General features: G+C 35.4%; 1 protein-coding gene across 1 annotated transcript; it reads right to left on the reverse strand.

Moving 5' to 3' along the window:
* Positions 1–2,767: 2,767 nt before the first annotated feature.
* Positions 2,768–3,209, reverse strand: LOC115833172 (keratin-associated protein 19-7). The gene has a single exon (XM_030806359.1). It carries the CDS (start codon positions 3,180–3,182, stop codon positions 2,991–2,993), a length of 192 nt encoding a protein of 63 aa, XP_030662219.1. The 5' UTR covers positions 3,183–3,209; the 3' UTR covers positions 2,768–2,990.
* Between the last annotated feature and the right edge of the window lie 9,287 nt (positions 3,210–12,496).

A 12,496-nucleotide genomic window follows, 5' to 3' on the forward strand; every position in this document is an offset into this window, starting at 1 on the left:
TATTTGAAAAATATTAGGTCAGAAATTTTAATTACCTCTTTGTCTTCACTAGTTCAGTTTATTTAACAAATATTTACTGAGCTCATATTATGTGCTAGGCTCATTTCAAGGAAACCATTCACTGTAGGGCAGCTTAACCTCAAAGCCACCTGTAGAGGGTTTCCCTTTAGTCTTTGGTTTTTCTTTAGTTCAATTAATCTTCACCCAACTATGTATAAATCTTCAGAGAAATAAAGAACAACAAAATATCTCATTTTTAATCCATATTCTATTATGACTTGTGAAAAAGGAGAGAAAAATCACACAGTTGTGGGTTATCCTATCCTATATAAATAGTCTAGGACAATTCTTCTTCAAATCAGCACTCTCCCTTCTTTCTGAACTCTTATTTACTTCAGCGTCCCTTGCCATCTCAGGTGTGATAATTAGAGGCTTTCTAATTGGCTCTGCAAAGAAAAGTTAGCTTTCTCAGCATAACTAAGAAAAAATAACTTTTCTCTATAAGGATGATTTTTTGTTACAAAATACATGCAAAAATGTTTTAAAAAGCATTTTTATCTTTGTGCAGATAAAAATGGTTGCTTTTTTCTATGGTAATTTCATATCATGTGGCTTAATGAACTATTCTAATTTTGAGTTAGGTTTACCATTGATTCTCAAGAGATTTTCCAGGTATGCTGTCATGTTAGAAGTTCTTAATATTTTTCTTCATCAGGACTGTATTGGTTATTGCAGGTTCTTAATATTTCTGTACAAATTTTAGAATCAACTTGTTAATGTTTATATGGTTTGGCTCTGGGTCCCCAACCAAATCTTACCTTGAATTGTAATCCCTATGTGTCAGGATAGGGAACTGGTGGGAGGTGATTGGCTCATGGTTGCGGATTTCCCCCATGCTGCTCTCATGATAATGAGTGAGCTCATTAAAATTGTGGCACTTTCCTCTTCACTCTCCCTCTCCTGCCACCACATAAGACATGCCTTGCTTCCCTTTTGCCTTCTGCCATGGTTATAAGTTTCCTGAGGCCTCCACAGCCATGTGGAACTGTGAGTCAATTAAACCTCTTTTCTTTATAAATTACCCAGTCTCATTATTTTGGATCTTTAAGGTTTAATGACTGCCCTGTTGGGTTTTGAACTTACATGGTTCCTGTATCGCCTTTCTTTTGGATGATTTCTCCCTTTTGGAATGGGAGTATTTACCCGTTGCCTATACCCTCATTGTTTCTTGGAAGTAACTAATTTGTTTTTGAGTTTACAGGCTCATAGATGGAAGAGACTAGCCTTGTCTCAAATGAGATTTTGGACTGAGAACTTTTGAGTTAATGCTGGAATGAGCTAAGATTTTGGGGGACTGTTGAGAAGAAATCATTGTATTTTGCAACGTGAGAAGGGCATGGGATTTGGGAGGGGCAAGGGGCAGAATGATATTCTTTGGATTAGTGTCCCCATCCAAATCTCATGTCGAATTATAATCCCCAGTGCTGGAAGTGGGGCCTGGTGGGAGGTGATTAGCTCATGGGGGCAGTTTCTTGTGGTTTAACACTGTCTCCTTTGGTGCTGTCATGACAGTGAGTGAGTTCCCATGAGATCTGGTTGTTTAAAAGTGTATAGCACCTCCACTTTCTCTCTCTTCTTCCTGCTCCACCGTGATTTTCTGTTTGCCCTTCGCCTTCCACCTGCTTCCCCTTCATATTCCACCATTATTGTAAGTTTCCTGAAGCCTTCCCTGGATACCCGCAGACAGCCTGCATCATTCTTCCTGTACGGCCAGAGGAATCATGAGCCAATTAAACCTCTTTTCTTTATAAATTTACCCAGTCTCAGGTATTTCTTTATAGAAATGGAAGTACAAACTAATACAGCTAACCTTAAAAAAAAGTATAGAAGAGTCTTAGTGTTTTATCTTATTCTCTGAAAGAGAAACTGTTCAGAATTTACTGGTGAAATCACCTAGTCTTAAATTTGCATTTTTGTCAAAATGGATTCATGAATTCAACTTCTATATGACATATAGAAATATTCAGGTTCGTATTTCTTCTTGGGTCCATTTTTTATACATTTAATTTAATCAGATAATATGTATTTGAGGATGGAATAAATTGGCCCGAGCTTTGTTTTATAGCTTTTTTTCTATGCAATTTTTTAAACATACACAAAAGAAGAATAACTATTACACCAACCATCATATTCCCATCTCCTAGATAAAGCTATTGTTAATACTTTGATATAATTCGTTCACATTGTTGTTCTCCAATGCTATAAAATAATCTATGTGCAAGCTAAAACCTTTTCTTATTATATTGCTTTGAAATTATCAAGATATTCTCCAAGAAATAGTGAATTAAAAGATTAAGCAGAAGTTTATCATCACAGAAGCATCTTTAACCTTTAGGTTTAGAATTCCTGTTTGCCCAGACGAGAAAATATAGATATTGATAATGTTAAACATGAGGAGGAGGAAGAAGACAAAGGAGAAGGGGATAAAGAAAAGAAGATAAAGAAGACGAAAGGGATGGAAAGGGAGGAAGAAGGTATAAGGGACAGGAAGAATGAGGAGGAGGAGGAGAAGGAGGAAGAGATAATCATGACATATAATATATTGGTAATTTTTTTATCTATAAGAAGAAAATATTACCCTGGTTGATTATATTAATGCATCACAGCACATTTATTGTGACAAAAATTTGAGGCTCAAATCACATTTACCACATCAGAAAAAGTTCATGGTTAGATATCAGATACTGAAAGACAGTCTTTCTTAGAGTATAATGGCTCTCTAGCCAATAAAGAAGTGAATATCTGGAGAACATCACTGATCAAATGCCAATATCTAGTTGATCAAGTTTTCTTCACACTATTGTCAAAAGGCAGGTGATCCAAGCAGCTATTTTGTTATCAAGACAGGATAAATGAAGCAGGCAGGTTACGGAATAAAGTTTCTTGGGAGAATTGGGAATCTCACGGAAGACTGTATTTCAAGTATTTATTCAATAGAATCCAGAAGACCAGTAACCCCCATAGCATGATGGGTGGCAGCAGCTGTATCTGTAGCCTCCATAGCCACAGCCATAGCCCAGATTGCGGAAGCTGCCACATCCACAGCTATAGCCATAGCCCAGGCCACCGAATCCTCCACAGCTGTAGCCTAGGCCTCCACAGTAGCTGCCGGAGTACGTCATGTTGTCAGAAGTGGTGTGTGTGGTTAGCTGTTGTAGGTCAGTTTGGTGACTGTGACTGGACGGGAACATTTATATATACTCTGATGCATGTGGAAAGCCATACCTTCAAATGTCATACCTTAGAACGTGTTACCTGAAAACTGTGCCAACTATCTTGTTTTGTAACACCCGTCCCACTCTCTTCCTTGTTTATGAAGCTAGTTATTTAGAAATTATACAACATGTTTTATTTTCTGCTTTATTTGGATTTCTAGATGAGTGTTTTGCCTCTAATAAAATGTAGTTGCATTTATATTCACTGTACATGTATGAGTTTCTGAGTTTCAAACTCCATAAACAAATCTCTATAGCTTCAAGTATTCTTCAAATTGCATCTCGTGCGATTACATTTACCCTCTGATTGCACCCTTTCCTTTGACAGTCCATGGCTGCTGAGCCTTTTCTAAGCCAAGGGTGTTACCTTTATTCTGCCAATAATTCACATAAATTGAAACATTATTGTTCTCCGAAATGACAATCAGCTATGATGTATGTCTTTATACAATGTGCTTTTAAAGTCAGCTGGGAACCACATTTTATAGTGGAATGATGATATTTAATTTTTAAAAGAGTCACAAATTAATGTCAAAGGAATTTCTCAAATATTATGCTTCATGTACAGCCTGCCTGCTTAGTAGATACCATTAAAGAATGCATAAAGTTCCTGCCAATCCCTTATAAATAGTTTCCTCTCCACAAATTTATTCTTAGTCCAGATTCTAAATTTCATACTATCATAGGATCATATAATTACAGAATTAAAGAGACTTGAGTCATCATTTATTTCAGCGTTCTTGTTACCGATGAGAAAAATGGATTCAGAGAGACAAGCAGAATTATGCAACAATGAAACTTAGTGGCAGATTAGGACTAAAACCTAAGTACTTTGATTATTGGCCTTAGTTCAGCAGATGTATTTGAAATCAAAGATTGCAGGTTACGGTATATCTTCTCCCACAATGTCCAGTTGCCTTGTATTTTTGTGTCGTATCATCAGTATAAATAAAAGCAAATGACATGAAACCAGTTAGCATATATGCTCAGCTACTTCTGCTTTATATATATATATATATATATATATATATATATATATATATATATAAATATAAAGTGTGTGTGTATATATATATACATATATACTTTAAGTACTGAGGTAAATGTGCAGAACGCACAGGTTTGTTACATAGGTATACATGTGCCATGGTGATTTGCTGCACCCATCGACCCATCGTCTACATTAGGTATTTCTTCTAATGCTATCCCTCCCCTAGTCCCTCACCCCCCGACAGGCCCTGGTGTGTGATGTTCCCCACCCTGTGTCCATATGTTCTCATTGATTAACTCCCACTTATGAGTGAGAACATGCGGTGTTTACTTTTCTGTTCTTGTGTTAATTTGCTGAGAATGATGGTTTCCAGCTTCATCCATGTCCCTGCAAAGGACATGAACTCATCCTTTTTTATGGCTGCAGAGTATTCCATGGTATATATGTGCCACATTTTCTTTATCCAGGAATCTCAAAGAATACAGGTTATTTTTTAACTTTGTTTATACTGATTAAACTTATTTCCTTTACCAGTTTATTAAAAGTGCTACATAACTAGCTACTTACATATTTCCATCCTGAGGGAACTTTGCAACCTACAAGTTGAAGGGAATTATTAATGGTAAAGAATTGCTGTATTTGAATTTGCTGCAGTTAAGAAAATGTAGATTCAATATAATTTTAGGTAATTTTTTAAAAGACCATTATCTTTAGCACTTGTCACAATCCAGATAAAGCCAGATATATTTGCTTGGTAGGGAAAATATTATTATCAGGAAGAGAAGATCCCAGAACCTCCAATCTAGGAATTATTTTCTAGGGTCCTCTGCTTTGTTTGATTCATAAAAGTGAAGCTAACACGTATGTGAGCTTTGCCTGTCCACGAAGCATCAAGTCATCTACTTCTTCTCATTGTCAGCTCACACGACCTCCCACTTGGCACTGAGAGGACTAGACTGACCCCAGTCACCCTATGACTCACGCTGGTTTCTGTAGAGAAGAAACGCTTTACAGTCTTTTATCTTTCTGAGATACTAGTGCATTCACATTTTAAGATTTTATCAAATATCATTATTAGGAACTTCTCTTATTCTTAAAACAATTCTTTTTTTCTTTAATGAGCATATATTTTACAAAATATATTCACATAAAAGTCAACATTATTATTCTGTGGTTGTGAAACTACTGTGGAACAATCAAACCATCAAACAGAAACTTAATGAGGTAAGGGAAAAGACCCAATTCCCTCATCATGTCTTTTAACTCAATAGACTGTGGACATCAGTCACTAATGAGGTCATTATACGTAAGCTTTTCTTTCCTCATTATTGTACCCCCAATAATTGCAAAATGAGTGAAATAACCATCTAAAACCATCTAAAAGCTAGCACAGAGTATTTTCACTGGCAATCCAGAAAAAAACACATTTTTATGGATGATTCTTCCTGGAGAGTACATATGTAAATGATACATTAATTGGCAAAAAGCCAAATAAGATGATAGATTTTTGTCTACACAATTTGTACTTTTATTTTAAAAGTAAACAAAGATAACAGATAATACTTACTGAGAGATTCATATGGGCCAGTCAGCCCATATGAACACATATGACACCTTCCATATATGTTATATTTAGTATAACATGTATATTCAAGAGGTATGTAGCAAAATTGTCTATCGAGATGTTTGTTTAGTATGCTAATATCTAAAATATACCTATCCTTATGTTAATTAATTGCTCCTTGTATTCTCTTGACTAATTTCCTAAATAGTTGCTAGTAATATTGAAGATTCAAAAAAAGACATTGAAAAGTATCTTGCTGGGTGCGGTGGCTCACGCCTGTAATCCCAACACTTTGGGAGGCCGAGGCGGTGGATCACCTGAGGTCAGGAGTTAGAGACCAGACTGGCCAACATCGCAAAACCCCGTCTCTACTTTTAAAAAGTACAAAAATTAGCCAGGCGTGGTGGCACGCACCTGTAATCCCAGCTACTTGGGAGGCTGAGGCAGGAGAATAGCTTGAACCTGGGAGGCGGAGGCTGCAGTGAGCCAAGATCATGCCACTGCACTCCAGCCTGGGTGACAAGAGCGAAAAAAAAAAAAAAGTATTTATCTGATATTGCAAAGACTGTGTGAAATATGGATTAAACAAGGAGAAGTCGATGCTATTTTAAGTTCTAGACTAGAGATGATAAGATATGTAAAAATTATGAACAATGCCACATTGTTATAGAAAAATACCTGACAAAATGGTCCAAGAGCTGCTTCATAATTTCACATTTTGTTTCTTTCTTGCCATATACAATATCCAATAACACATTTATTTTTGTTAATAAAATATGTTTCCATCCTTATCTAATCATTGCTGATGATTCAGGGTACGGTAGGGAAGCTCTGTTTACCCAAGAAAGAATCAGAGTCTTTATAAAATGGAATTATTAAAGCCAAACACATTAAATTTCTATAAAGATTTTTTAAATATTTAATATCAAATCTGTAGATAATTTTCTTGACACAATTCCAATTGTGATAATAATTGAAAAGGATAAAGACATGTCTTTTTATTACTAAATAGCTCTGTAAACATTTTGCTATAGGAAAATTAAATCATTTTTATTCTTATATTGTGTAAGCTGATCACTTCAGTTTAAGAGTCCTGTTAAATGTTTATATTCTTACTCTCACAGGTCTTACCATCACTATGAACATCATGCATATAATTTGCTAATGAATACTGAAATAAGGGCATAAATTTCCACAATTGACACTGTTATTGATCATTTATCTGTAGAGTATGTCAATACGTCTGGAAGGGAAACTAGATCTAGAGATGAAACAATGGATAGTAAATATTATTATAAAACTGGTGGTATTGTCACATACTTGCAGAACATAAGGAAATTAATTATACGTTAGGGTAACAAAAGAGTACTATTAGATGGATAGTTATAAGATAAACATTATACGTTAAAGGCTTTCATGCACTACTTAAAAAAGCCCTTCATAAAATATAATTGAATAATAGCTTATTCCAAGTTCAATAATGTCAAATAGAGCAATAGATTTAACAAGAAATGTACATGACATTGGTGCAGAAATTTCATGGAAGGATATTGAAGACTTGAATGAATGAAGAATTATGACATTCATTTTATTGTATGAGAAGATAAAATACAGAAATGATACAATCCTTCCTATTTTAATTCAGAAATGTAATAGGATCCCAGTCAATATCACAGCATGATTTTTGGAAATTTACAAAAGTATCTTAATATTTATCTGATAAAAAGAAGATAATTTCCCAGACAAAATATTAAAATAAAGTTAAACAGCATGGTGTAATTGGTAAAATTAGCAGCTTACTGAAATATAATAAAAAATCCAATTTATTATTCTGTGTTTATATCCTTCATTTTTCTTAGAACTTTTATAAATATACAGAAGGAAATTAAATTTTTATATTTTGTTATATTCTTTTAAGTACAAGAAAAAATGTTAACTTTTGTTAAAATGTTGTTTCCATATTGCTCCATCTGTTCTTTGAAAGTCTAGAAAAAATTAACTTAGAAAAGTTTATTGAGAATAGTTTTGTTGACTCAGAATTGCTTGTCTAATTCAGTTTATTCATTTCTTAGTGAAATATTTAAGGCATTTTAATATGTTGGAGTAAAGTATGACTTTTCTTCAGATATTTGCAGTTTTCTAGCATGCAATCTGAATAATGTCCTACAATTTTGGGGTAAAAGTCTGTGGCCACTGTTGTATCTTCTTGCTCATATTTAATTTCATCACACACATATACACATTGCATCACAAGATTTATTTCTATTTTCACGATTCCTCCCATCAACTGATCAATTTACCAATTCTGCTCTTATTCTATATTTTAACGCTTTAGTGTTTGCTTTAATTTTTATTATTTCATCTTTTTGTACTTTATAGTTGCCTATTTGGCCTCATCCTAACTTTCAAGGTCCACAAGCACATATCTCCAGTTTTGCTCTTTTAATTGTTACTGTTAAATGATTAACATATTTAAAGACCTGCCCATGTTTTGCTTTATATGTTGAAATCCAGCCTAGATTTTCATGGGCAGTGTTCTTATTTTCTTTATTTTATAAGTATTTTACTGTCTTAGGCTTTTTTCTTCTACTCATTACATAATTAAAATACATATTTTGATATAATTTTTATTAAACTAATCTAGTTTTATAGCATCGTGGGTTGGCAATGCAATGTTTGGTAAAGTATTGAAATTTTTCTGGAATGTAGACTATGTTTGCTGTTTTTCTAAATATTGTACAAATTGTTGAAAAGATCTATGATTAAGAACATTTCTGTTTTTCTACAGCATCTTTTGTCATTTTTATTTGACCTATGTTTATTATTTTTATATAGCATTTTCTTAAATTGATAGAAGTGTGATAATTATTTAATATCCACTGTATTCCTCTTAAATTTATTTCTAATATTTGCTTTCCAATTATGTCAATCTCTATTTTTTGAGTCACAGTTAATAATAGCTGTAGTAACCTTATTACCTATAGCAGCCTTATCAATGTATAATTAAAATTTGTACAATATAATACTTTTAATTTATATTTCATAAGACTTGTTGCATTTTTTTTATTTTTATTTTTATTTTTATTTTTTTGAGACAGAGTCTCGCTGTCGCCCAGGCTGGAGTGCAGTGGCATGATCTCGGCTCACTGCAAGCTCCGCCTCCCAGGTTCACGCCATTCTCCTTCCTCAGCCTCCCGAGTAGCTGGGACTACAGACGCCCACCACCGTGCCCAGCTAATTTTTTTGTTTTTTTTTTTTTTTAGTAGAGACGGGGTTTCACCGTGGTCTCGATCTCCTGACCTCGTGATCCACCCGCCTCGTCCTCCCAAAGTGCTGGGATTACAGGCGTGAGCCACCACGCCCAGCCTTGTTGCACTTGTTTTCAGCCTGCTTTGCTTTTTATATCTTTGGCCAATTTTTTTTTCTTGTTTTAACTATTTTTGTGTGTTTAAAGCAGATGACCACAATTGATACTTGGTGGCCACAGTACAAATGGGTGAGAAAATGTATTATTGGCTAGAGCTATTACTAATTAGATAAATATTGCATTCAGAGCAATAAAGCAATGATGCCTTAGGCAATGTCACAAAGTTCTGAAGCTTTTGTGTTATTCAGTGAGTCAAATGATTGAAAATTATGAATATTGTCAGAAAAAAATATATATCTACACAGCATTTTAAATATAATCTTGAGATCTGTATGAACACCAAAAATTCAAGGCACATAAAATTAAATGATGAAAATATTTAACAGCCTGCCCATATTTTGCTTTATCTGTTGAAATCCAAACTTAAAAGCTAAGTTAGATAGCTTCACAGGCCAGGAATCTTGATGCCTAGTGTGGGACACTGAAATTACTAGGATTGAGATATTGAAGGATATTTTTAATGAAGTAGCAAAAAGTAATAACCTTATTATTTCTAATTTTTCTTTACCCATAGATAAAAGGATGATAATCATTCTCATATACAGTTTAAAACAGCATTAGGGGATATACCTAATGCTAAATGACGAGTTAATGGGTGCAGCACACCAACATGGCACATGGATACATATGTAACAAACCTGCACATTGTGCACATGTACCCTAAAACTTAAAGTATAATAATAATAATAATAATAATAATAAGTCAAGTCTGAAATACATTACTTCCCGAAAGAACTATGTAGATTAGCCATTTGAAAATCTAAGTCATTATTAGAAAGAAAATTGCTCTTATTGTTTGATGAACTTAGGACTGGGATCTTAACTCTATAACAGCTCTAACTGGTAAGGGAAGTCTTGACTAGTTTCCTGGGCATACAGGGCAAACAATTCTTTTAACAGAGTCAAAATATTTGCTCATAAGGGGCCATAAAGGCTTTAGTGATGTTTTTGGCATGTTGGAGTCACACTGAGGGACTCAAATGCTTTTCAGGGCAAAGGTGACCTTAATAAAGCTTCAAATACTCCTGATAACCTTGGGATAATTAAATAAGCTGTCTTAATTAAATGTCATTAAATATTCAGTTTACATAACTTCCCGTGTTCTGATTCTTTGCCAGGTACACAGCTTTCTGATTACTATGACACTCACCACTCCTTACAGGAAAAGGGTAAGTTAATTATATTAAGTTTAAGCCCTTTGGCCACTCTGACAGTGATTTCTCAGGGTGAATTAATAAATTGGCCTCTGATTATGATTTCATTTCTCATATAAAATAAAGATGACATGCTGATAAAATAGGCTTTGAGTATTTCCATTTCCCCGTGATAGTAATTTGTCTCTGTAAATTGATAAAATGATCTGATTATAATTTGGATTTCCATGTAGGTTAACTATAGGGATAATTCAAAAATCAAGCTAATGCAAGTGTTCTAGTTCCTGTAACAATGATTTCATGTTGTATATTAATGAATAGGCATTCTGTTTTATAGATGAGCCACTTTAAGTTGTTAATGGCAGTCGGGCCCTGAGAGATGGAGTTGTTTTCAGTGTACTGACTGAGCCATCTAACCGACCCTACAAGCTAAAGAGCTAGACTTTGGATAGGGATACATTTTTCAGCGTAATTAATGTTTTCCTAGGAGCCTCCTCCTAGAGATTTGACTTTTTCTTCTCTGGAGATTCTGGAAACTTCTCTCTGTTCCCCATGAGATAAGAATTAATCATGCAATGGAATTATTTTTGTCAACAGATACCTGGGGCTAAATTCTGTATCAGTGGTATTCCAGAAAATACCCTTACTCAGCTCATTTCTTTAATGAATCTACTGAACAATGTTCTGGGCTGTCCAAGATACATAACCACGAAGATACAGGTGATCTGTTATTGCAGTGCCTTGTATATGCTTCACCGATGTGTCTCATTACCTGAGCTTCTATGCCAACTACAGACTGCTTCTGCTCTTTTTATTACTAGTTTCTCCTTTAACATGTTGATACGGGATGGGGTCAGGGAAGTGCTAGGTAGAGAAGGGTGGGGTCCCTTGCAAGGGCTGTAGTCCTGTGCCCGTGGACATAAGTAAGAACGGGCACTCTTGTTTCCGTGCCCAAATGTTGCATTTTTCAAGACCACTCTGGCCTATTATGACCCCCATCCTGTGCCCATATAAACCTGAGACCTTAGCAGACACACACACAAGCAGCTGAACGTCAAGACGAGTGGTGGAGAGCAGCAGAGAGCAGCCAGGCGATATGGCAGAGAAGGAAGGAAGACGTGCCTGAATGTCAAGAGGAGTTCATCTGACAACAGCTAAACTGCCGGGAGAGATTACCTCCCCAACCCCTCCACCTTCCGGCTCCCCATCCATCTCACTGAGAGCCACCTCCATCACTCAATAAAACCTTGTACTCATCCTTCAAGCCTACGTGTGATCCAATTATTTCAAGATACCGGGCAAGAACTCGGGATACAGAAGGCTGTCACACTGGCCCTCTGCCCTTGTGATAAGGCAGAAGGTCCACTGAACTGATTAACACACAAGCCGCCTGTAGATGGCAAATCTGAAAGAGCTTTGTAACCCACGCCCATTTGGGCTTCTGGAGTTGCAGACACCCAGCCCTTGGCACTGCTATGGGGCTGGGGCCCAAAAGTTGTCACTTAGACCTCTGCACCTGTACCTCTGCATGCTCACTCTTGGTTTGGGCTGTGGGGGTGACCAAACAGGCAAGTCACACCCCTGTCACATGTCCTGTGAGGGGATTCAGGGAACTCTCCCATTTCAATATTTGTAGGTTAAATTTCGTATTTTACTCTGCAACTAGACGTCTTTGTTTAATTTATGAAGCTTATTTATATCTGTCTTTGCCTCTTTTTAACCTCATAAACGAACCATCAGAACTACCTCAGTTTTTGCTTTACATATTTGAAAATTTTCCCTTGTTCTCTATTAATTAATTAGAAACAATTTATGCTGTAACCAGGAAAATTACTCCCATGTTGGTATCCTGGTAGTCTAATTATGCTTAAGCAAATAATGAGATGGTTCACATTTAAACAGTGTCGTAAAATCAAAATATAAGCTGCATCAAAATCATGAGGGTAGTTGTTAGACTTCTTTAAAAACAGATTTGTTCAAAGTTCACAGTATTGCAGTATTACAAATGTAATTATCATATTCTTAAAAGAGTTAGATTCAGAGACTTTCATAAAATTCTACAGTTAATGTAACTAGCTGTTGAAG

This window comes from Nomascus leucogenys, chromosome 25, assembly GCF_006542625.1.
Source record: "Nomascus leucogenys isolate Asia chromosome 25, Asia_NLE_v1, whole genome shotgun sequence".
Taxonomy (NCBI): Eukaryota; Metazoa; Chordata; class Mammalia; order Primates; family Hylobatidae; genus Nomascus; species Nomascus leucogenys.

Excerpts from the sequence above, each read along its gene's own strand:
- LOC115833172 (XM_030806359.1), bottom strand. The coding sequence starts at position 3,182 with ATGACGTACTCCGGCAGCTACTGTGGAGGCCTAGGCTACAGCTGTGGA.